The sequence below is a fragment of the Tachysurus fulvidraco genome, chromosome 26 (genome assembly GCF_022655615.1).
Source record: "Tachysurus fulvidraco isolate hzauxx_2018 chromosome 26, HZAU_PFXX_2.0, whole genome shotgun sequence".
Taxonomy (NCBI): domain Eukaryota; kingdom Metazoa; phylum Chordata; class Actinopteri; order Siluriformes; family Bagridae; genus Tachysurus; species Tachysurus fulvidraco.
Window position 1 is genome coordinate 13,789,260 of NC_062543.1, and position 25,743 is coordinate 13,815,002.

General features: G+C 36.8%; 2 protein-coding genes across 3 annotated transcripts in view; both read left to right on the plus strand.

The window, feature by feature from the left end:
• Positions 1-25,743, plus strand: part of LOC113636639 (trichohyalin-like) — a 501,252-nt gene that overhangs the window by 170,246 nt on the left and 305,263 nt on the right. The window lies entirely within an intron of this gene.
• On the plus strand, positions 1,801-17,226 carry LOC113643936 (butyrophilin subfamily 1 member A1-like). Of its 2 annotated transcripts, XM_047809451.1 has the most exons (10): positions 1,801-2,305; positions 3,376-3,436; positions 3,757-4,122; positions 6,509-6,513; positions 11,323-11,335; positions 11,983-11,999; positions 13,052-13,112; positions 14,047-14,184; positions 15,465-15,533; positions 16,313-17,226. In XM_047809451.1, exons 2-9 carry the CDS (start codon positions 3,412-3,414, stop codon positions 15,515-15,517), a joined length of 678 nt encoding a protein of 225 aa, XP_047665407.1. In that variant the 5' UTR covers positions 1,801-2,305; positions 3,376-3,411; the 3' UTR covers positions 15,518-15,533; positions 16,313-17,226. The 2 variants fall into 2 exon arrangements, with proteins under 2 accessions (XP_047665407.1, XP_047665406.1); XM_047809450.1 differs by having other exon boundaries at positions 1,801-3,436.

Here is a 25,743-nt window from a genome sequence, read left to right on the forward strand (position 1 = left end):
TCACACACACACACCTCTCTCTCTTTCTAAGTGTGTGTGCCTCTCACAACAGAATCCGCTCATGAGATTTTACCCCGCCACTCACACAGTCACAAATCAAAACAACTTTATCTCTTTCCTATTTCTTCCAGTTATTATACTGTATTTCACCCTTAAGAGTTCTTGACTTCAAGGGCAGCTGTCCGCCTCCCAGGGCCACCCCTCCCTTTCCAGGTCACAGATTCACTATGCACAGACTTCGAATATAACAGGCGTCTGCTTACCTTAATATTATGGCCGGCCTCTGTGACCCTTCAGAGAGAGTGGTCCTGGTCCCGGACACAGGTCACGCTAGCCCCTTTGAAGTCCCATCTGGGGTGCCATTAGATATGTCGGAACTCAGAGCCGGTCTCCAAGTCGACACATCGCAGGGTGATCTCCACACTTAGACTTTTTGGTTACTAAAGACTGTTTTAGTTAAACTTAACTGTTAACTCTATAATTACTACAAAAATACTGAGAAAACTCCTCAGACCTGGATGAGAATGACTTCTTTATTGTGGTCAATCAGCCACCAAATTATAATTTGCCTAATTCAAAGTATCAAATTGCCAAATTAAAAGTAACAAATTGCCAAATTCAAAGTATCAAATTGCCAAATTAAAAGTAACAAATTGCCAAATTCAAAGTAACAAGTTGCCAAATTAAAAGTAATAAATTGCCAAATTCAAAGTAACAAATGAAAACCCCCAAAAAGAGCATGTCATGCAAAATCAATCAAGAAAAACAAGAACTCTCGCGATGTCCTTGCAAAAATAAAAACCACCCACCTTGACCCGCGGACACGGGCACGCGCCCGCACGCGCGCGCGCCCCCACGCGCGCACACACCTTCAACCCAGAAGAACCAAAAAAAACCTCAGATATCTTCTCAATATATACCCTGGCGCTCCTAGGATCCCAGGTGCCATATCACCTTATTTACCGGCATAACCTTCTATGTTTTCTAAATACACTGACCCAATTTCCCCTTATTTCCCATTACCTTTCACCCATATGCCCATTTATGGATTTTCCTCCCCTTATTTTTCAGGGCCTAGGTCTGTGGACCACTGTTTTCTTTTTTCATTCTACATAACATGTTATTGCTATGGCCCAAGGTCTGAGAACCATGGTGTTCTTCATTTTCCATAACAATTTATGAGCTAAGGTCTGGGAACCATGGTCTTTTCCCTTCTACATAACAAGTTGTTATTACAAATGTGCTCAGACTGACTAGGCCTGACAGCCCCGAATCTGCTTGCAATAAACATCTTTGGCCTACAACATCACCTACATATGTCTTATGACAGCAATTGTAATATTTTGCAAGGCCTAGTACTTTACTTTGGTTATAGTATTGTAAGGAATAATATTTTAATTATTTCTACTAAGATTTTTTCCAACATAGCGGTATATTAGCACAATGCTACATGATACAGATTTACTGTGTGTGATGACTGATTGTTGTCTAGTTTTCGTCTTTTTTATTAAGACACACATCAGCTGTGTTTTAACCAGAGTAACAGTTACTTTCCACATTTTCACATGGAAAAATTCACATTTGTAATCATGCATAAAATCTTCACACTGTTTTATTTACTTTCACAGGTTCGACTGAGACGTGAGTATAAACCCCTTTACTGTGCTAGTGATGTCTTGATGCTGCATGAATAATATATTTATTGTTCAGATGAAATAGATTAGACTGTGCTGTGTGTTCAGAGTGCAATAGCACATAGATATCTGAGCATCATGAGCATAGTGTAGTGAACATAACAGACTGTGATCTCTAACAGAACATTCATCATGCTGGTGTCTAGTTTGTCATTTAGTGTTGTACAGACACAGAAATCTGACCTACACACTGATACTGAGAGAGAAAAAGCTGAAGGTTTTTGTTTGAATGTGATTTGATAACAATAACTCTGTATTAAAGTTACTGATCCTGGCTAACATTACTGTAGTGAACAGAACTACAGAGAGATGTGAGTTAGAGAGTCACACTTGATAATGCTGCATGAAAGAGATTCGAACAGAATGGAAGTAAGTCATCTGGGGAATTTGTTTCTTACTGCATTAATACTGAAAGATCCTGAAGAGCAGAAAGAGAAGAGAAACAATACAGTACAGGATCATAACAGACTTTTTAGGAATGTTTACAGCTAATACTACAGAATAAAATACAGAAATACTGATAATTACAATGCATTTTTAATAATCTCAACAAATTTATTGTGCTTTTTCCCCCACATCCTCCTGTAGTTAAAGATACCTGCATTGAACAGGTGAGTAAACTGTTATAAAATATTACATTAATTTTTGTCTTAATTAATTACTTTTTTATGCTGCTATCATCAGTATGTTATAATTAGACCAGTGATCAGTGAGGGGTAAATGAGTTACCATGGCAACCGACTCCCAGAGATGGTTTATTGTGGATAAAAAAAAATTGGGTTGTTCCAGAATCACAGTTGTTAAACTGTTTGCTAAACTGTTAATCTGCTGTTATTGTGTTATGATGTAATTATTATTTGTAGGAGTGTAAACACTTTGTGGAAACGTAAACAAAGTAAATGTAAGAAAAATGACAACCTTCATTCCTTTAATGTTTATCTGAAAACTTTGTCTTTAATTCCATTTAAAGTGACATAGAAAAGGTTTAACACGTGTTCAGTTTAACTTGAGGATCAATGCAGACGACATACAAGACTAACAAAATGAAGTTACAGTGAAACTTTTTTCTTGATATCCTTGTGCTCAAATTAATGGCACCCTAAAAGAAAATTGTTGGAGGTGATCAGTCTGGTGGTCTTTTGGGATAAAAAAAATTCTCTCAGTTTCTGTGTTTCTTGTGTTCTTTGATCATCGCTGACTGATGATTGTGAACAAATAAAAGTCAGCTAATGAACATAAAATAACATTAAACACAATCAGTGTCTTTAAAAATAGATGTAAATGTCTGGAACAGTGGATTATGATGCATAAGAACATGACTTCATTGTGATATTGTGTGACGTCACCACAGCAGAAATGAGACCAAACATCTTGATTCTCATGGAGATGATTTTTTTTTCTCTCTCCTGTAAGGTTCAGTTTAGTGTTTAATGATTGTGTTCTTCAGCTGGCTGCATTCAAACTCAGTGTGTTACTGAATACAATATCAGTTTAAATCAACCTCAATCAGCTCAGTGTGTACTGTTGGTAATATTACACACGCACACACACAAACACACACAGACACACACACACACACAGTGATCTGAACAGAGAAGCACTTCATGTTATTTAACACTTTATTTACATACAGTATGGAGTCATGTATAAAACCTTCACACTGTTTTATTCACTTCCTCAGAGAGACAGAGATTGGACAGAAGATGAGAGAAAGAAAATGGAGAAATCTGTTCTACGGACTGGTGAGTATGGAAGGAGGTACAAAAGTAAACACACCTGTTCATCTTTATAGCCTTAAGTGTTCAATAATAAGATCTCCAGTAAGCCTGTAGTCTGAAATTCACAACTTCCCACATTCTCCATTTAAGATATTATTTACATTATTTACAATTTTTTTTATTATTAAAGTTTATTTTATGGACCAGTAAAATCTCAGATATAAACTACAGTTAGGTTTATATAATGTTATAATGGCTAACAGTTTAAAATACATCATTAATAACTAAAATACAAGGAACAATTTACAATTGAAGATTAATGTAATTTTGTGTGTGTTTGTCAGTGTGTGTGTGTGTGTGTGTGTGTGTGTCTATGTTTTCCCACACAGATGAGTTTAAACTCATTGGTCCCAGTGATAGAGAGCAGTATAATCGCTCTGCTGTCACTCTCTCATGTCGTCTGTCTCCTGAAATCAGTGCTGTTGACTTGGAGATCCGGTGGCTTAAGAGGACAGACTGTGTTTGTGTTTATAAGAACAGTAAGGTGACAGAGGGGAGAGGTTATGAGGGCAGAGTGAGTCTGTTCACTCAGGAGCTGGAGAGAGGAAACGTCTCCTTACAGCTGAGAGACTGTACAGAGTCAGATGATGGATATTACCTCTGTCAGGTCACTGATGGAGACAGAACAGAAGAGATTACAGTATATATGTGTAAGTGTTCCTGATCTCCACACTGTATAAACTCCACATCATCTGTGTTTCTGATCTCAGTACATAAACACACTCAGTGAAATTCAGTATACAGGCTACTAATGTGGAGTGAAGATCATTTGAGTTGAATTAACAGTAACTCTAATTTTCACTGTTCTACAAACCTGCACAAGGGCTTAAAAGCAGCAGCTTATACAAATATGAAGTAACGAGGGATTTATTTATCTAATTTTATTTATTTATTAATCAGAGACTGACTGAATATCAGTTTAAACTAAAACAAAGACTTTTGTTCATTTGAACAACCATAGATAATATGAGAACACACCTTAAATATCTACATTAGATGTTGCCTTGGGGTCCTAAAAATCAAAAAAGTCAAAACCGCCACCATCTTGGAACAGTGGTCTTGTACTTCAAATTCATGGACGATGCCTGACGTCTGTGCTGCATTTGGATGTTCAAACGAGCAAAATCTAAAAACCAGACATCAAGGGATTACATTTCACAAGTGAGAATGTGCTTTATGATATTGAATATGACCACAGCTAATCCATGCTAGTTACCCATTAGTTTGTAACAGTTAGGAAAACAGACAATGTTTGTAGATTCTGAAGCTCTTAAAAAGGACATTAAAAATTGACCCATGCTTTTTTGCTTACAGTTGAAGACTTTATGTATGTTCTGTAAGATTCCCTTATCTGTCAAACATATTTTATTAGATTGTTCTGGACTTAACACAAGCAGAATGCTCTTTTATCAAGTTACTTCACTTAAGGACATATTTAATGACATTATGTCTGAAAAGATTTTGGATTTTTTATCGCATGTTAATTTAAAAAAAAATATATGACATATTTGGTCTTTGTGATCACATTGTTGAGATTCAAGATTTTTTTATTTTTTTATTTGGTTTATGTGACTTTACTACATACTTATTTAATGTGGCAAACGTATTGCGGGAAAAGATTGAACAGTCTTTGGCACCTCAACTACTGTGTCTGACTTTCACATTATGTTCCTCTCAAATTTGTGTTTTGCTTCCACCTGCAAATTACTTTGTGTATCATATTTAATAAACCAATACAATTTAAATGTTTAAATTAACATGTATAGACACAATTTTGTAGCTCTTTAGCATGCAATAGGCTATAAGGTAAGTAGCGATTGTTCATTTGAAGTTTACTCAAGTGGAAGAATGTAAGTAATAAACTCAGACCTACTAGCACTAAGCATTATATTGTGAAAAAGTAGATTATCTTAATATCAGAACCTTAAATTTTCTCTGGACTTACTGATAAATATGTCTGACATTTGGAACGAACCAAAAAAAAAACTAGAAAATCGCATTCATGACGATTTATGGTGATTTTATTTCTTTGCCTACACTGACACTGATGCATTAAGAGGAGGGGGTCCCCTGTACCAAGATGGAAGTTCTATTGATGCATTCGTTCCAATGTACTGCCGTATACAAGGCGACATCTAGGTGTAGATATCTATGAGAACACACAAGCTGAATCCCATGAAGAAAAGCCTCGCTTCTCTGCCTTTTGGCTAAGATCAAGTGTAGTAAAATAATGTGAAGCCAACATGCCTCTGACGCCCTCTAGTGGCTGTCTGCAGTGCAATTATTAACTCCTCCAGTTCCCATGTTAGTGAATGAAACATGATCCAAACTTTCATTTCATTTACAGCTCCACAGTCATTTTTATGAGCTCAGTTCATCTTAATATCTCCTCCATATTTTCCTACAATAAATGTGTGTTATAAGGTTTGTATGGTGATAATTAACAGGACAGTGTTGATGAGGTTGACTAAGGCAGCTAACACTAACTCAGATTCATACTAATTTATTGTGTGTATGATTTTAGATAACACTAGCAGTAGCTTGTTAAGGTTAACCAATCACTAGTTTTTAAATGAACTGCACTGTCAGAATGAGTGGAGAATAAGAGCGAACTTCTTCATTCAGATGAGTAACGTACTGCAGCTCAAATCAGTGATTCATGAGTCAAAGCTCTAAAACCTTTTCCTGACAAAAATAAGATTGATATTCCTGTAAAAATTATAACAGTACAGTTTAACATGTTACATTTTTATTACTAACACTGTATTAACTTTGAGGTAACTGATGCAGTGTTTTTAGCTTCCCTGTGATTGGGTCTGGGTTTTAATACATGACGACACCTCAGTTTTCTGACATAATGATTCACTATCTGTTGTTATATTTTATTAAAATAGTTAAAATTGTAGCTGAACATCTTTGAAAGCACAGAGTGAAGATTGTTTATCAGCTGTTCTGACAGTAAATCATAAGTTTTTCTCATTGTATTTTATCTAACATTACATTTTTCTCTGTTGTTTTACATGATACTTCTCACAGACTCGGTAAGTAAATAACTCAACTTCACACTAATAGTAAAAGCTGATATTTTATAAACTTATCACATATATTACATTTTAATCCAGGAATCAAGTAGAAAAAAAAAAGTAATAGATATAAAAAGTTTACACACCTCGTTGAAATTGCAGGGTTTTGTGTAATAAATGAAAACAAGAAAAATCATATCAGAAACTTTTCCAGTTTTATAGTGAAATTGCAACTTATGTATTAAAGTTATTTTTGGGGAAAAAAAATAAAAATGTACAATAACCTGGTTGTATAAGTTGACACACCCCTAAATTTATACATATTTGAAGCACCTTTAGATTTGATCACATCATTCACTCTTTTTTAAGAGTTATAACAAGAGAGTTGTTATCAGTATAACTAACATTTCCTTTGCTTTTATGGCCAAAAGGTTTAATTTCAGTCTCATCAGACCATAAAACATTATTCCACATAGTTTTGGGTGATTGGATATATTTTGTTGATAACTTTAGCCAGGCTTGGATTTTTTATTTTTTTTTTTTTACAAAACAGACTTCCATCTTGTCACTCTAACCTGTAGCTCAGACATATGAAGAATTTACATTTACATTTACAGCATTTGGCAGACGCCCTTATCCAGAGCGACGTAGATAAGTGCTTAAATCTCTAACATTGAATACATTAATGCTGGTTCACTATGTTAAATACTTAATATACCATTTTTTTAAAAAATTTTTTAAAATTTAAAATGAAAAATTTTCAAATTTTTTTTTTTTTTTTTTTTTTTAATGCAAAAGATAAGGAAAGAAGTGCTAGTTGAAGTGTTTCCTGAATAAAGACCTCTAGGGGAAGTTCATTCCACCACCTTGGTGCCAGAACAGAGAAGAGTCTTGTAGTATACTTGCCTCTTACCCTGAGAGATGGTGGAACCAGTCGAGCAGTGCTGGTAGATCGGAGGTTGCGGGGTGCAGTGCGAGGAATGATGAGGGCTTTAAGGTAAGAGGGAGCTGGTCCATTTTTGGCTTTGTAGGCCAGCATCGGTTACCCCAAGGTTGCGAGCTGTGGCTGAAGGGGAGATCAGATCGTTGTGCAGGGATATAGCAAGATCATGACCTGGGGATGAATCACCTGGGATGAACAGCAGTTCAGTTTTGCTAGGATTGAGCTTTAACTGATAAGCAGTCATCCATGATGAAATTTCTGCCAGACATGCTGAGATCCGGTCAGAAGCTGTGGCATCTGAGGGTGGGAAAGAGAAGATAAGTTGTGTATCATCAGCATAGCAGTGGTAAGAGAACCCATATGATGAAATAACTTCACCAAGAGAGTGAGTATACAGGGAGAAAAGAAGAGGACCAAGTACTGAGCCCTGTGGGACGCCAGTGGAGAGTCTGCGTGGAGCAGATGTCACTCCCCTCCATGTTACCTGATACGAGCGTCCTTCCAGGTAGGAAGCAAACCATTCCCAAGCTGATCCGCAAATCCCAAGACTCTTGAGGGTGGATAAGAGAGTCTTGTGGTTGACCATATCAAACGCTGCTGAAAGGTCAAAGAGGATAAGGATGGATGACAGTTTGGCTGATCTAGCAGCATGTAGTTGTAGCGATTTTGGCTTGCGAAGCAAGGTAAATATTTATAAGCAACTATAACGTGTTATAGTGACTTCCAAATATTTTAACCTAAGTTGAAATTAACGGTACTGGAATTAACGTTACGCTTATTTCGTCTGTTCGTCCGCCGAACAGGCCGTGTAACCTTTATTAATTCTATGAAGGCGGTATCTTTCCGGCCAAGAAAGATCCGCTCTCCTTTTACTGTATACCGTAATTTAAATTAAATTAACTTAATAGAACATGTAGTTCAGACCAGATATTGCAGGTACCTTAATTTGTGAGCGATACTCAGAGACAAATCACCTGTGGCTCAAAATTATGACATTTAATGAATGAGACAAACACAACATAAAACTAACTACACAAACAAACAAGAGAAATAGGGCAAACGAAGATTAAAATAAAATAAAACAAAAGAAATTAAAATTGGGGAAAGGGGGGAAGAGACTGGAAAGAAGAAACTAGAGAAAGGAAGGAAAGGGATGGCAAGCTTAGACTCAAAATTAAAACACACCCTAACTGGGAAATCGTCACAGAAACTTAAATTCACTTTAAGATTCAATGAAAGATTCCTACTTAAAATTACGCATCTAAATTGGTTGGTAAAGGTAACGGTTACTTGCACTGGCTTACTGAACAAGAGTCCGGATGCAACAGAGAAATCTCTGAAAAGTCAGTTAGGGTGGGGTCAGACGTTCTTCAAAGTTCTCCTGAAGATCAGAGGAGTTGTCATTCTTGGAAGTGAAGCTTGCTGGAACTTCTTTAAAGGAAGATGGAGTCGTCTTGAAGCTGTTCCGGAAGTCTGACCACGGATTAGTGGTGTTTGTGACAATTCAAAGGTCGCGAACTCCACCCATCTTTGGGGAGATGACCAATACTTCTGTCAAGGTTTTGGAGGGAAAAACTCCCTTTGTTTCAGGTGTCTGTGGGCGTGGTTTAGCTATCAAACTTTTAGATGACTTTAAAGTTTGATCCAGGGTGTATTAAGACGGTATGGCGCCTTTCGTGCTCAAATAAAATACACCAGTGCTTGAAAAATGAGTAACCGATAATTTTGTGGTCATTTGGATACTAAACATGAAGGGTAATGACGGTATGAAGGCAGCGGTACATTACATACATAGATCATTAATCAAGGCAAAGATAAAGGCAAAGAAACAAAAATGAAACATAAAACAAGATGCACTTTCATTAGGGAAGTAAAAAGAAAACGATAGCTTTGTATACATTCTGACATCAGACCCTAAAGGGGCATACGGCATTAGAACAGGTATACATTAACATGCCATGATCAGTAAGATATGATGATAGAGTATAACGGATTTTAAAATACAATGTTGTTTTCTGACACATGAATAAAATACACCCTTGTCAGGAAATTAAGGAGCAAATAATTTTAAGTCAGGCAAGTCTTAGAAGAAGGACACATTACAAAAAGGGTTATAAAAATGAGCACCTTAGAGTACCTTATCTTTGGGTTTTATTAGTAAAAGGAATGTCTCATTGTGTTGTGTGTGTGTGTGTGTGTGTGTGTGTGTGTGTGTGTGTGTGTGTGTGTGTGTGTGTGTGTGTGTGTGTGTGTGTTGAGGGCCCCCCCTAATCAGAGAAGCCGCATGGGGTTATCTGGTCTTTGTGTAGGCTCCAGTCATCCTGGAGCCAGGTGTGTGTGTAAAACTGGGTTGCTCATCGGTTAAATGAGGAGTAGATGTTGAAATTTAGGGTGCCTGGGACATGAAATCTAAAATGACTGGTACAAGACGCTACATAGTTTCTCAGAGACATCCAAAAGGGCTGTCTCTGTAGAGTGAGCTGCTTTAAAGCCAGACTGGTTGGGGTCTTGGAGGTTGTTCTGTGAGAGATAGACAGACAGTTGATTATACACAATGCGTTCAAGAATTTTTTAAAGAAATGAGAGAAGTGATACCGGTCTGTAGTTACTGATGTCTGATGGATCCAGAGCAGGTTTCTTTAGGATGGGAATAACCCTTGCTCCCTTGAAAGTAGTTGGTACCTGACCAGATGCTATGGATCTATTGACGATAGTTCAAATGAAGGGCAAAAGGTCTTGCGAGATGGTCTGGAGCATAGTGGTAGGGAGCGGATCCAATGGGCCGGTGGTAGTATTGCAGGACTGGATGAGTTGTAAAATCTCTTCTGCTGCCGCAGTTGAGAAATGTGACAACGAATGTGTAGGGGAATGCATACTCTGAGATGTAAGTGCAGTCGAAGAATCTTATATTGGGCATCTTGACAGCCACCCTGACCAGTTTCTGGGCTTCTGGATAATATTAGAGGTTTTAGAGGTTGTTGATTATTGTCTTTCCAGTGTTCCATGGTATATTCAATGTCTTGAAATTTGTTTGTAACCCTCTTCTAATTGATATTTCTCAACAATGAGATCCTGTACCTGCTTTGTCAGCTCTTTGCAGCCTCATGGCTTTTCCAGTTACTAAAATGAACAATCCTACAGGAACAGCTGTATTTTATTTGGTGTCCATCAGTCACTTTAATTGACAGCAGGTATATTCTAGTTAGTATTTAACAAGAATTTGAACGTGATTGGTCGATTCTGAACACTGCCACATTAGCAATTAGACAAGGGTGTGTAAACTTATGCAACAGGGTTAATGTACATTTTTATTAAAGAAAGAAAAATCACGCGTTAAAGAGTTCATGCATCTTCTCTAATCTACTGCGACATGTCACATGCTGTCGTAACCAGTATATAGACGAGGCAGCAGTAAAGAACATCATTCTGTTATCTGTTCAGGTTTTACATTGATAAATGTCTGTGTTTATAATTAAAGGAAGTGAGAATCTGATATTCTGTATATTCCTTTATCTACTACAATAGCACAGAGATATATTACAAAGTATTTCACTATATATTTAAAATACACAGGGGGAAATGTAGAAATACTGACATACTGTATATTGGTAAAGACATGCAGAGATCAGAAAATAGGATTTTCCAATAAATCATAAGATATTTCTCTTCCTTAAGGATAACTAGCGGTATATTAGCACAATGCTACATGATACAGATTTACTGTGTGTGATGACTGATTGTTGTCTAGTTTTCCTCCTTTTTATTAAGACACACATCAGCTGTGTTTTAACCAGAGTAACAGTTACTTTCCACATTTTCACATGGAACAATTCACATTTGTAATCATGCATAAAATCTTCACACTGTTTTATTTACTTTCACAGGCTGAACAGAGACGTGAGTATAAACCCCTTTTCTGTGCTAGTGATGTCTTGATGCTGCATGAATAATATATTTATTGTTCAGATGAAATAGATTAGACTGTGCTGTGTGTTCAGAGTGCAATAGCACATAGATATCTGAGCATCATGAGCATAGTGTAGTGAACATAACAGACTGTGATCTCTAACAGAACATTCATCATGCTGGTGTCTAGTTTGTCATTTAGTGTTGTACAGACACAGAAATCGGACCTACACACTTATACTGAGAGAGAAAAAGCTGAAGGTTTTTGTTTGAATGTGATTTGATAACAATAACTCTGTATTAAAGTTACTGATCCTGGCTAACATTACTGTAGTGAACAGAACTACAGAGAGATGTGAGTTAGAGAGTCACACTTGATAATGCTGCATGAAAGAGATTCGAACAGAATGGAAGTAAGTCATCTGGGGAATTTGTTTCTTACTGCATTAATACTGAAAGATCCTGAAGAGCAGAAAGAGAAGAGAAACAATACAGTACAGGATCAAAACAGACTTTTTAGGAATGTTTACAGCTAATACTACAGGATAAAATACAGAAATACTGAAAATTACAATGCATTTTTAATAATCTCAACAAACTTATTGTGCTTTTTTCCCCACATCCTCCTGTAATTAAAGGTATCTGTGTTGAACAGGTGAGTAAACTGTTATAAAATATTACATTCATTAATGTCTTACTGATGATAGCAACATAAAAAATCATAATTTATGTTATAATTAGACCAGAGGGGTAAATGAGTTACCATGGCAACCGGCTCCCAGTGATGGTTTATTGTGGATAAAAAATCACATTGGATTGTTCTAGAAACACAGTTGTTGAACTCTTTGCTAACAATCTGCTGTTATTACTGGTGTTGTTATGATGTAATTATTATTTCTAGGAGTGTAAACACTTTGTGGAAACGTAAACAAAATAAATGTAAGAAAAATGATGACCTTCATTCCTTTGATGTTTATCTGAAAACTTTGTCTTTAATTCCATTTAAAGCAACATATAAAAGGTTTAACACGTGTTCAGTTTAACTTGAGGATCGATGCAGACGACCTACAACACTAACAAAATGAAGTTACAGTAAAACGTTTTTCTTAAAATCTTTGTGCTCAAATTAATGGCACCCGAAAATTATTGGAGGTGATCAGTCTGGTGGTCTTTTGGGATAAAAAACATAAAATTCTCTCAGTTTCTGTGTTTCTTGTGTTCTTTGATCATCGCTGACTGACGATTGTGAACAAATAAAAGTCAGCTAATGAACATAAAATAACATTAAACACAATCAGTGTCTTTAAAAATAGATGTAAATGTCTGGAACAGTGGATTATGATGCATAAGAACATGACTTCATTGTGATATTGTGTGACGTCACCACAGCAGAAATGAGACCAAACATCTTGATTCTCCTGGAGATGATTTTTTTTCTCTCTCCTGTAAGGTTCAGTTTAGTGTTTAATGATTGTGTTCTTCAGCTGGCTGCATTCAAACTCAGTGTGTTACTGAATACAATATCAGTTTAAATCAACCTCAATCAGCTCAGTGTGTACTGTTAGTAATATTACACACACACACACACACACACACACACACACAGTGATCTGAACAGAGAAACACTTCATGTTTATTTAACACTTTATTTACACACAGTATGGAGTCATGTATAAAACCTTCACTCTGTTTTATTCACTTCCTCAGAGAGACACAGAATGGACAGAAGATGAGAGAAAGAAAATGGAGAAATCTGTTCTACTGACTGGTGAGTATGGAAGGAGGTACAAAAGTAAACACATCTGTTTATTAAATCTTAACCTGTTAGAGTTTAAATTCTGTTTTCAATAAATTTCAATCTCTGTTTTTTGTCTCTTGCTCCTTTCTTCTTTTGATATTTTGAAGCAGTTCTTACAACCTGTCTATGATATAAAAAGATTTTGTTCTTGAGTGTGTGTGTGTGTGTGTGTGTGTGTGTGTGTGTGTGTGTGTGTGTGTGTGTGTGTGTGTGTGTGTGTGTATATATATATATATATATATATATATATATATATATATATATATATATATACACACACACACACGTGTATATATATATATATACACGTATATATATATATATATATATATATATATATATACGTGTGTATATATATATATATATATATATATATACACATACACGTATATATATATACACACGTATATATATATATATACATATATATACATACATACACACACACACACTATGTCTATATGTATTTTAATCAGTATAGTAAATGTTATAACCTCGTATGTCAAACAACTGAGTAGTTTTTATGTGTATTTGTTTTTTCAAGAAGAATCTCATCCCTCATTCAAAGCTCAGGATATTAGTGTTAATTAACAGAAATGTTAATATATTTAAAAACAGTGCTCTTAGTTCATAGCCCTTCAAAGCCTCAACTAATACTTATGTATTTTAAATGTGTAGTCATTTTTAAACTGAACTACATTTGGGTCTGAGTGGGAGTTTAAAAAAACAAGTAAGATACATAAGCAATTTTACTGAAATATAATTAATGCATTGCTCACTTTCCTGTTAAATAACTATAAATAGTCCTTTTGACTTTAGTCATAATAAGCACTGTTTCTGTAGCTGATCAGTGGTTCTGAACACATTAATCATTCAGCTCACTCTCCTGCCCAATTTTTTATAGAACTGAGAAATAAAGACCAGAAAATCTCAGAACTGGAGAATCTGGAGGAGAAACCAAAGCAGCTGCAGGAACAGACAGATCCTGAATCATCAGCCCCCATCAGGAAAAAAAAAAGCCAAGAATTTTTGCCTCCACTAAGTGAGTAACTTGTAATTTAATATTTAAACAGATTCTTCTCAGTAAGCCAGTAGTACTTTCAGATGGTAAATATCTACATGGTAAAATGTTAAAGTACATTAAATTTATCGTAATGATTCTCAATGTTGCAACTTGTCTTATCTTTAAATGTATTTGTTTTAAGTGTAAATTTAACAGTGAAAAATATAGCTGCAAGCAGCGATGGTGGGCCCTCGCACGTTTTTTTAATCGCTATACGGTGCCTCCCAGAAAACAATGCACGGTGGGCAAGTGCATCAAGTGGGTAAACATCAGTTGACTATTTTATGTTGTTACTGACCTATTTGGGGACTGTGGGTAAATGGGGTAAAACCCCACATTTTAGACACACCTTGGTCTTACATTTTTGTCCACACTTAACAGCTGACAAATGTGATGTATGTGTAAAATTTCAAGTTAATCTAAGCACACCAAAAGCCTTAAATATGCTTGAGATAAAAGTAAACTTTGACACGATGCCATGGCAACAGTGTTTGAGATATCAAAAATCTGTTCACAATTTCGCATTAGATTCAGTCGCGTGAATCCTCTAGGAGGAGTATGTAAAATTTCATTGCATGCAACTGTGAAAAAATCCACCTTTGTGACTTACACACTTCCTGGGGCCTGTTGGTGGTGCTATACCCGTGACTCACAATAAGCGCATCGATGCGATCGGAATCCTTGGCCGAACGTACATATATAAGACATTTTTCTGAATTCGCCATAACTTAGTCGCCTTGCCATGGCAACTTTTGATGTCAATCACATGAATTCCCTAGGAGGAATATTTAAAAGTTCAACGCATGCAATTATAAAACAATCCAAAATGGCCGACTTCCTGTTGGAGCTCATAGTTTAGAGCGCGAAAGTTGTTTGGGCCGATGAGATCTATATGCGTACCAACTCTCGTACATGTGCGTACATAATTGCCCGATCTGTGCACAAATGTTTGTTTTTGCATTACAGGGGGTGCTACAGAGCCCCCCGCCACGCCCGTATTCCACCCTTTGCCCGAGCCTAGCGTCGCACAACTCTGAAGTGTGTGCCAAATTTCAAGAGTTTTCGAGCATGTTAAAGGACCCCAATTGGCCAATGTGTACAAAAATAATAATAATAAACCCGAGCAAAAACAATAGGGCTTCGCACCAGTCTGTGCTCGGGCCCTAATTATTATTTATGTGTCATACCTTTATGATCTCATCTGTCTAACTCTTCCTTATGAAGAATGTCTCATTCTGACTGGATCTTATGTTTTCTAGTGAGTGAAGAGACTCAGGAGCCAGCAGCACCAATCAGAAGAAACAGCAAATAATTTTTGAATCCGCTACGTGAGTAACTTGTAATTTTAAAGCAAATGTATCTCATAAGGTCAATAATTCCAGATAAATATTCACTTAATACAGTATATGTAAGTACATGAAATATACTGCAATAAAACTTAGATACTACTATTTAACTGTTGTTAGGAAGTGTAAATTAAACATTGAATGGTAAGTTATAATGTATAGTAGATGATTTAGGGAAATAAATAAATTTGATGACAGTGTAAATATCAATATTGTAGAGCTGATAGAGAACATAGACAACAAAAAGTAATGAAAAAATATCTTAATGATTCTCAATTCTTAATCCTGCACAGCACCAATGCCAAACTCACAATAGGGTAAATGTTTTTCTGTCACGCTGCTCAGGATTAATGACATTTCTTCTGTCCGTCACAGTGAAACATGGGAATTATATACTTCATGTGTCTGCAAGAACATGCTAGTCTTCACTTGCCATGATTGCTGTTGTCATAAGATAGCGCTTATTAATGGGTGGGAATCACTTATAACCAAATTGTAAGGAAGTAGGGGTAAAATAATCATTCCCCCTCTGTGACTAAAGATACAAAAATGCTTTTTATGTTGGGCTCAACATATATATAATGGTTAAAAAATACTGTGTTGTTTTTAATTTTAATACGAGTAACAAATGATATAAGCTATCCAGATTTGCTCATTATTAGACATTATCATCATAATTATAATCATTATTATTGATTAGTGTAATCACTGTAATGCAGTAAGTGTTTCTGTATTAAATGATTCATTTTATTGATTTTTAGTTTGAGACTAGGCCACATGATCCAGCACCAGTTCCTGCCCCAAACTGACACTGGTGCTGCCTAGGTGGATGAGGTCTGGGAAGAATGCAACAGGAAACTGCAAGAGGAAAGAACTGGTCATTTTTTGTCATTTTTCTCAACTGTTGCCTTGTGCTTTCGTTCATTTTTTTAGATTTTTTTTCATTTAAGGCTGTACAATAACTACCTATACAATGATTTATATTTAGTATCTTGTTTAAACCTGTTTATATACCAAAAGTATTTTTTTTTATCTTATTTCACTGATTATATTATCTACTATGCTACTACTCATAGTCCTCATGTACTTTCCCTTAAATTTCCACTTAAAATGTTTTGATAATGATTTTGTTTGTAATAAACCTGACCATTTTTCAGTTGCTCCTTTTCTCTTAGAATTAAGCATAGTGTTTTTTTACTGTCTATATAATACAGCTATACAGGTGCATCTCAATAAATTAGAATGTCATGGAAAAGTTAATTTATTTCAATAATTCAACTCAAATAGTGAATCTCGTGTATTAAATATATTCAGTAAGCCACAAATATTCCCATTGCCAAAGAAGCTGGCTGGCACAGAGTGCTGTATCAAAAAAAAAAGCTGCACAACCAACCGAGAGAACCTTTGAGCTTTGAGAGGCTTGTCAAGCAAACTCAATTCAAGAATTTGGGTGAACTTCACAAGGAATGGACTGAGGCTTTTGTCAAGGCATCAAGAGCCACATGTTGCATACTACTAGATTAAGAAAAGTCTAAGTCAAGTTTGCAAAACCTGGACTAATTATTTGGGGTTAATGAAACTTTGTCTATGATAATGTGGTTCATCATCATTTTATGAATAAAAAACTGTACTTTCTTTTCTCATCTATCATAAATAATAAAAAAGCTTAAGTTCAGACCTGGTTTAATGTGTGTTGACATTTAGGTGTTTAATTGGGTGTAATCACTTTTTATAACAAGCCACATGATTTATGGAAGAAATTAATTAATAATGCAAGGGAACAACTTTGTAGATTCTTTCAGAACAGATCAGACTAGTCTATGGACGGGAGTCTGATTGTGTTCTTAATTTAACTTAACATTCTCATACACTCCTTTTTAGAAAACAGGCACCTCCATGCAGGAGCAAGAATCAATTGAAATGAAATGAAAAGCTCGATGATAAAGGAGGTAGATGTGTGTAAGTGAATATGGCCCCATTCCTATATTTTCCTAGGAGGGAAAATCATGGTTGCACCAAAAGATCGTGTTTAAGACCATGCCTCATTAATGTTTGTGAAAAATGGTGGAGTTGCATGTAGTTATGTAAATGTGTATGTGTCAAAGGCGAGAGAAGGGGAGTTGAATCAGCAGGTAACATGAAAATTCTCACCTTGCATTTACTGTGAGGAGAGAGAGGTGCTTGAACTTGACGAACTGTGAATTAAGAACGGACCCATTTCTGCAGAGTTGTTTTGTTTGGTTGAGGTTTTGAAAATGTCCTCTGGAGGTGTAGATGAAGTAACTATGTAATAAACATGCAGTTATTTTGATTATAATGATCTTAAAAGAGCTTAGTCCTGTTTCCTTCTTGTGGGTTGCTTAAATGCTGCAGAGTACAGTAGGTACTGCCTGAGGCCAGGACATTCCTTCCTGTTGAAGTTTTGATAAGCATTCTTTTATAATCCTGTTTGTCCTGATGCGTGTGGACTGTAAGGGCAGTGTAATAAAAGAACGAAAGTTTAACATTCTACATATGTCTTTTCATACTGCAGCTGTAAAGTTTGTTCCTCGGTCTGAGTCTATGCATTCTGGTAGAAACCACCGTGGAATTTTGTCCTTCACCAGTATGTTGGCAGTGTTTGTTGCTGTGCCATGTTTTGTTGGGAATGCTTCCACGTCAATGGGCTCTGTGAATTCTTGAGTGACAGGCCCCTCTGGCTCTACTGGCTGCTCCTTACACTCTGCTGCCTCTACAGGAGCAGGCTACTGCTGTGGCGGCTGCTGCTGCTGCTCCTCATTGTCCATTTCAATTTCAGTTCATCTTTTTTTACAATGACAGGAGTGAGCCGAGCATATGAATTGTCCTTTGTGACATGAGCAAATGTGAATGATTCTTGCTCACTGTCATCATGGCTCCCTGTAGGATAATCGTCACTTTCTCCCAGAGGTGGGGACAAGTCACACGTGGTCAATTCCAAACAAGTCTCAACCATCAAGTTTCGAGTCAAGTCTCAAGTCGCAGTTCAGATAAATCAATCAAGTCAATTCAAGGCACAGTACTAAAAAAAAATATATATTATATTATGCATCTTATTCATTATACATTTGCTATATATGATTCATATGCATATCTGTGCTACAATAAAATTAAATTGTGTTATTTACACAAAACGTTTAAAATCGGGTCTAAGACGTATAATCCAATCTGTCAATTGAATTGAAACTAAAATGTGTTGCATTTACAGAAAATAAGGATTGCGAAGACATTGGCACTAAGCTGTGAACGATGGGGCCACATAATTATCCCTCCATGACTGAACACACGCTCGACAGATGCGCTTGAAGCAGGCACAGCTACAGCAATACTCTCACTGCGATTTGGATCAGTGAAGCCATTTTCTCTTTATTCATTCACCAAAACAAATGGAAGTTCTGGCCATCACAATTGTCCATGTAATGGTTGAGCTGGGCAGCAAGGCTGAAATGAGTAGATTTTGTCTGCTTTTTGTGGTATAAGTACAGCCCAGTTTCATCACTTTTGATTTGCTCTTCATCTCCATGACCTGTCTGTTCCATATGGTATGGTATGCTCTGCCTCCAGGAGAATCAGATCTAAAACATAAAAATGTAAAATTACAAATAAACCTACACAATATTCTAGAGCTGGATGATTCTGGATACATTGAGATAATTTTAAAAAGACAATTCAAATAAATTTCATGTAATTTACTAAATGTTCTGACAAAATGTTAATTGCTGTAGTCTATTTAAAAAATTTTAATTTAAAAGAATTAAATTAAGCTGTCAGAAACTGCATATACCGTATGATTCAATGTCTCGCTCAAAAAGGCTTCACTTTTTTCATTACTGCATGAATCAGTGTTTTTGAAGGCTCTCTTGAATGAATCATTAAGTGACAGTCACTGTAAATGACAAACTTTTTTTGAAACATCAATTTACTTTAAGTAACCATTTTTTTTAATTGCTACTTTTAAATCACTACTTTTAAATCCCGTACACACAAGTGTGTACATCTGAACTACAAACTTTTATCTCAGTATTTCTGTGATGTTTGAATGATTGTAAAAGTTGTTTAACTGCACAGTATCTGTATTTCTATTTCATATTTATACATGATAACTGCTCTCTCTGGGCCAGAAATAAGGAATAAGATTACTTGGGTGTTCAAATCAAGATTGCAATCTAGTAATGGTTTATTGTGCAGCACTTCCAGTCCAGTCCACACAAACACTTTAAAATGCACACATTTAATATAGACATTATATAGTGTACACAACCTATGTGTGATATAGAGCGGTCCGCTCATTTTAAGATGCCCCTCAACATTAAAATTCCCCAATACATCTATTTACAAGACGTATCTCAAATAATCAAATTTCTAATAATAAAAAAAAAAAACAATATGCAACCAAGGCCAAATTATGACAAAGAAATTATTAATTCATTACATTATTAATCGATTTAAGTATGAAAATGACGACTTGGAAGGAAAGGATTAATTCAAGTGGAATTTGAAGTGGAAGGGAAGGATTAAAAACAAGGAAAGGTAAGAAAGTAATTTCTTTAAAGTCAGTTTCACTAAGATAGATTTTAGTAAAAATGACTATAAAGAAATTACTTTAACTTTCCTTGTGGATCTTAAACTGTCAGATGAAATTTGATGTTGTGGTTGTCATGTCGGATATTCCAGCAATGCATACTTTGCATCTGGCAAATCTTATTTTATTGGCACGGTCCAGTTCAATGTCCTTATAGCTAAACGAGTTTGTGGAGCTCGACTACTGGCTGCCATGTTTGGCGTGGTTTGAATTGTGCAGTGTTAAAGGCACAGATGCGGATTAGTTTTGCTAATATGTCACAATTATTTTTTAAAATGAATTTTACTGCTGTTTGTTTATTATAAGTTCAAGTCATTGTCGAGTATTCAACTTCAAGTCAAGTAATTTTCATACTTTAAATCAAGCAAGTCCTGAAAATTGTGACTCGAGTCATCATGTGACTCAAGTTCCCACCTCTGCTTTCTCCCATCAGGTAATGGTGTTGATTCTCTACTGTTCTGAGCTCTTGTTCGTTCTTGCTGCTAGGTGTTATAGGTTGAGTACGCCTTTCAGAACAGTTGTTTGATCCCTGTTGTTTAGATAGCAAGGCACCGAACCCCCCAACTGCTCCCCGGGCGCCGCGGCATAAATGGCTGCCCACTGCTCCGGGTGTGTGTTCATGGTGTGTGTGTGCACTTTGGATGGGTCAAATGCAGTTAACGAATTCTGAGTATGGGTCACCATAGCCGTACGTCACGTAACTATCAACCTGCTGTTCTCATTCAGCAGTCTCCCTTTATCTCTGTACTTGTTCAGCTGAAGCACACACCTTTGCTTTTCTCACATTGAAGTTTGTGTAACACTACGCCACTCCTTTAAAATTAGTTTTAAAGAGAAACACTTCAAAATCACTCAAGGTACAAAGATTCATTACAAAAATAGGACAGCAAATGATGCACAATCAAACAAAGACATGAAATGATATGTAAATAAATCAAAAGTTGGTCCCAGCTCTCCAAGATGTTAACAGCCAGCTCACACTCTTACTATATTGCTAGTTTCCTGGCATGTGGCAGACCCTTAATACATAGGGAAAGATCCTTATGATAATACACACTGAAAAGAAGGGGGTAAAAAATGCCACAATTCAAATAAAACTAACACAACTCAAAACAAACCTTCACTTATAACCACTTCAAGAAAACATGGCAAACATAGATCCCACACACAGAGAGGTCCAAACACACACAGAAAGCAAGCACTAGGAATTGTTGTAAACTTTTTCCAGAGAAGACCAGGAGACTTGGATGTCCTTGTGCAGTAGTCTTTATTGTAGATACACGATGAAACGAGTCTGCAAGTCAGAGCGTACTGGCACGGGCGCTGCAGTCATCAAGTCTGACTTACAGTTGTAATACATGGTAAATATACACATTTTAGGGGGCAGTCCAATCAGATAGCGACAAAACACTCGGGTGACAATCAAAACATGAAAGGATGTAACAGCCCCCACACCAGATCCTGGACTTTCACCCTTAATCCCATTAACATAACAGTCTTTCTCAGACCCCTTCATTAACATAGAAACGAGTTCACCTCTAATGCTTGGCATTCCTTCTTGACTCGGACCTTGAATCAAATGGCCACCTTAAACAACGGGACAAATGGCACAAAGAGACAAATGATAACCTGAGTTACCTTGCCCCTTTTCCTTTCATATTAATGAAATACAGGAACCACAAGTCTAATGTAAAGTTTGAATTTAACTAGCATTGTAACTTGATTGGGCTTCTATATTATCCACAGACATATGCTAGAACTAAAAGGAAATAAAACAATGACTTAAAAATTATTTTCCCACAATTCCCCCTTTGAGAGTTTTAATAACTCTCACAAAAGATTTAATTCAATACTAAAAAATAAATTAAAGTCACACTCAGTTTTCTATTTACAAAAAATATATATCTGGCATGAGTGCTTTAACATAGACATTCGTGCAACTCTAAGATGTAGGCAAAAGAAAACTTTTTAAGGGTAATAGTTATTTGTTGTTTCCTGGAGTCCGAAGCTTTTGCAGTGCACATTGTAGCTTGATATATGATTTCCCTTTTGTCATCAGGTAAATGAAGAATGTTGTCTGCCAGTCCTGAGCAGTGGTTCTGCAGATGTCTTCACATGTCAGTACTTTGGTGCTTCTGTTGCCTTGGTTGTCGCAGTGCTTTTCAGTCCTTGTATCTGTAACACAAACATAAGAAGGCGAGCAAGAGAGAAGCAGGAGAGCAATATTTACATACTACAGTTTATATTCAGAATCTATTGTAGGATCGTATAGTTTTTAGTTTTCAGAATCTCTGTGATCGTATAGTTTTTTTTGTTGTTGTTGTTGTTGTTGTTTACTTTCCCTAATCTGCAGTGTTATGACACCTAAGGACCAGTTAGGTAGGAATAAGCTAATAAAAGGGGAATTCTATAAGGAAGTCTTCACCACCGGGTTGACCCCCGAGGCCTACTGCCTTCGGTTCCTCCCTGGGCTCCTTACTGGTCTGTGTGTCCTAGTCTATCCCTGCAGGTGATGAAATTACTTTACAGTATGAGACATGAATCCACCTTTTTCTTTTACATAGTAGCATTCTGGCAACTTTCTTCACTACTTCTCCTGTAAAATACGTCCTGTTTTCTCTCTCTACTCGACCTGACTCTGTTGGCATACAACACAGCGTTTAGCTGTCTCTGTGGCTATACCACTACAAGCCGGATTCCAGGATTCCACCAGTGATTTGACAAAGGTTGAATCATTGCTGCTGCACTAATGTGACTTAAGTTAAGTAACTGCTGAGCCAAATATGGCAGAAGTGATTCTGTTCCCATATAATTTCCCCCTTTGGTCCAGCAGCCTGTTAAATCAACCATGGCTCCCTTATCTAACCATTTCCATGCTTCATACATTGGAACATCTTTGTAGAGGTCTGTTAGAGAGTCTGGAGGCATAATGACACTACTTGTTGTCATTCTAGTACCAACTTGCACTGTACCGTATGAACAGGCTTTTTTAGCAGCAACGTCTGCAAGAACTTTACCCTGAGATTCTGCAGTGTTAGGTTTGGAATCTGGGAGACGGTTAGAAGCTGCTACATCAGATACAGAGGTCATTGCATTTCCTGCTCTTCTATTCCCTCCAATGACCTGAGCTGAACCATCGACAAACAATTCAAAATCAACATTATTTAGCGGACTCTCTGCAATAGCATTTGAAGATGAGTGTGTAAGCACAACACAATCATGAGTCATTTCTTCATCCTCTAAAGGAACATCAGTCATTGCAGACATCACACAAGAGGATGGGTTAGTGACAGGGGCATGGTCCAAAACCAAGTTGAGAGCTGTGAGAGTAGTTAACCAATTTCCCCAACAGGAGGAGGTGATTTTAGCTTGATTCTCTGATGTGGATACTGAATTTGGGCACCTGACTTTTATTGTTTGGTCTAAAACTGCATTTGTACAGGCCTGAACAAGCTGTCCTATGGTTTCACTAGAAAGAGGATGGACTACCTCTGGGTTATAAGCAGGCTGGGTGGGTGAGGGGTTATGTAAATTTCTTCTGTTATCTTGCTGCTTTTTCCTACAATCTTTTACCCAGTGCCCTGATTTTCCACAATAGTTACATGTTCCCTCTCTCTTAGGGAATCCGGGTTCTTGCCTAGTCTCTGTATAGGAATTATTTAGCGATTCTGCGGCTGTTCTGACTTTTATCTTAACATCAGAATCCCTTTCCCAGATCGCTAACCTGTCCCAGTTGCTTTTCAGTGTTTGAATAGACCAAGTAAGGTCTAAGAAAGGAAGAGCATTCCTGTACTCTGATGAAAGGCCATCAAACCATGCCCTGACTAATGGTCCCTTATCATCTAACACATCATCTGGACTGTTGGCTATTCCACTGTATGCAACTGCAGATTGACAAAATCTTTCAGTGTATTCACTTACAGTTTCTTCCTTTTTCTGCACACAGCTAGTGACTCTGGCCCAGTCAATCTTTGGCCCAATAATATCCTTCAGTATCCTAAGGACTCCTTCTCGAAACTCATCTTTGCTGGCACGTTTAAAATCAGAAGTATACACCGTACTTTCAAAACACTTAAATTCTGATTCTGTTAACACCTGAGACATGAGTTGAGTGACTTCCACTAGAGACATGTCATAGAGACGCAGTTTTTTTGCTAATGCTCTCCTAAATTCAAAAAAATTTGAATGTGCTGATGGCAAACTTTGAGAAAGTCTCTCTATTGCTTCAGGCCCTAAAGCTTTAATGACAGTTTGCACTTGTAATACTGGAGCTGGGCAAGGAGAATTTTCTGCCTCTTCTATTCTACTTTGAACTCTTTTTCGAGCTCCACACAAAAGGGCATTGACTGGCTGATCAGTAAGGTCACTAAAGGACACATTATCTCCCTCTTGGTTAGACAAGAAATGCAAGTCAGTATATACATTAGTGATGGAAGATACTCGTTCACGTAATTCTTTGTTTTGCTCTTCTAGCTCTGCAATACGTTGGGCATGCTCTTGTGCTGAGGTAACACAAAATTCCATGTGGCAACAGATAATTCCTTTGACATTTTTCTTTCTGATACAAGCACCTAGCACCTTTTTGCACTCTTCAATAGACCATACTTTGCCTGGATGAATGCCATATTTCTTTGTCAAATTCTGTTTGACTGAGTCTGTTACTATAACATTCATTTGCTCATCTAACAGTGATTTGAACTCTCCACTAGTCCACAAAGGGGTAGCTAATCCACCTTTTTCAGTAGTGGGGATCAGTCTTGCATTCTTTTGAAACATTTTGATTGCTAGGGATTTCTCTTTTTAGACAATCTACTGTTAGTTTCTCTAAAGTAGGGAATAACCCATAACTGTTTCTGATTTCTAGATGATAACACACAATTCTTCCCTGATGTACAGCGGATAAACCAAAACTCTTCCCCAATAAACAGAGGGTAAATCAAATTTCTTCCCTGATAAACAGAGGATAAACCAATTTTTTTTCCTGATCAACAGAGGATAAACCACAAAATCTTCCCTGGTAAACAGAGGATAAACCAAAATTCTTCTCTGATCAACAGAGGATAAGCCAAAAAATTCTTCCCTGCCTGAACAGAGGATAACCCAAAATCCGTCCCTGCATAAACAGAGGATAAACCAAAATTGTAGTTAAACCAAACCCTGCAGCTGTTTGTTAACTCTTCCCTGACAAAGCAGAGGATAACCACATGTATACTGGTCTGTAGGTTCTTTGGATAGAGTGACACTCACCAAACCAAAGTTGAGTTGGAAAAAATCTGAAGATTCTGGAGCTTGAAGTTTTGAAGAAGTTTAGTGAGATGAGAAGCTCTATCCGGGTCACGGCACCATCTGTTGTAAACTTTTTCCAGAGAAGACCAGGAGACTTGGATGTCCTTGTGCAGTAGTCTTTATTGTAGATACACGATGAAACGAGTCTGCAAGTCAGAGCGTACTGGCACGGGTGCTGCAGTCATCAAGTCTGACTTACAGTTGTAATACATGGTAAATATACACATTTTAGGGGGCAGTCCAATCAGATAGCGACAAAACACTCGGGTGACAATCAAAACATGAAAGGATGTAACAGCCCCCACA

Coding starts and splice junctions, on each gene's coding strand:
- LOC113643936 (XM_047809450.1), top strand. CDS start 3,337: ATGTATAAAACCTTCACACTGTTTTATTCACTTCCTCAGAGAGACAGA. Junction 3,437..3,756: donor GAAATCTGTTCTACGGACTG/GTGAGTATGGAA, acceptor TGTGTTTGTCAG/TGTGTGTGTGTGTGTGTGTG. Junction 14,185..15,464: donor AGAATTTTTGCCTCCACTAA/GTGAGTAACTTG, acceptor TATGTTTTCTAG/TGAGTGAAGAGACTCAGGAG.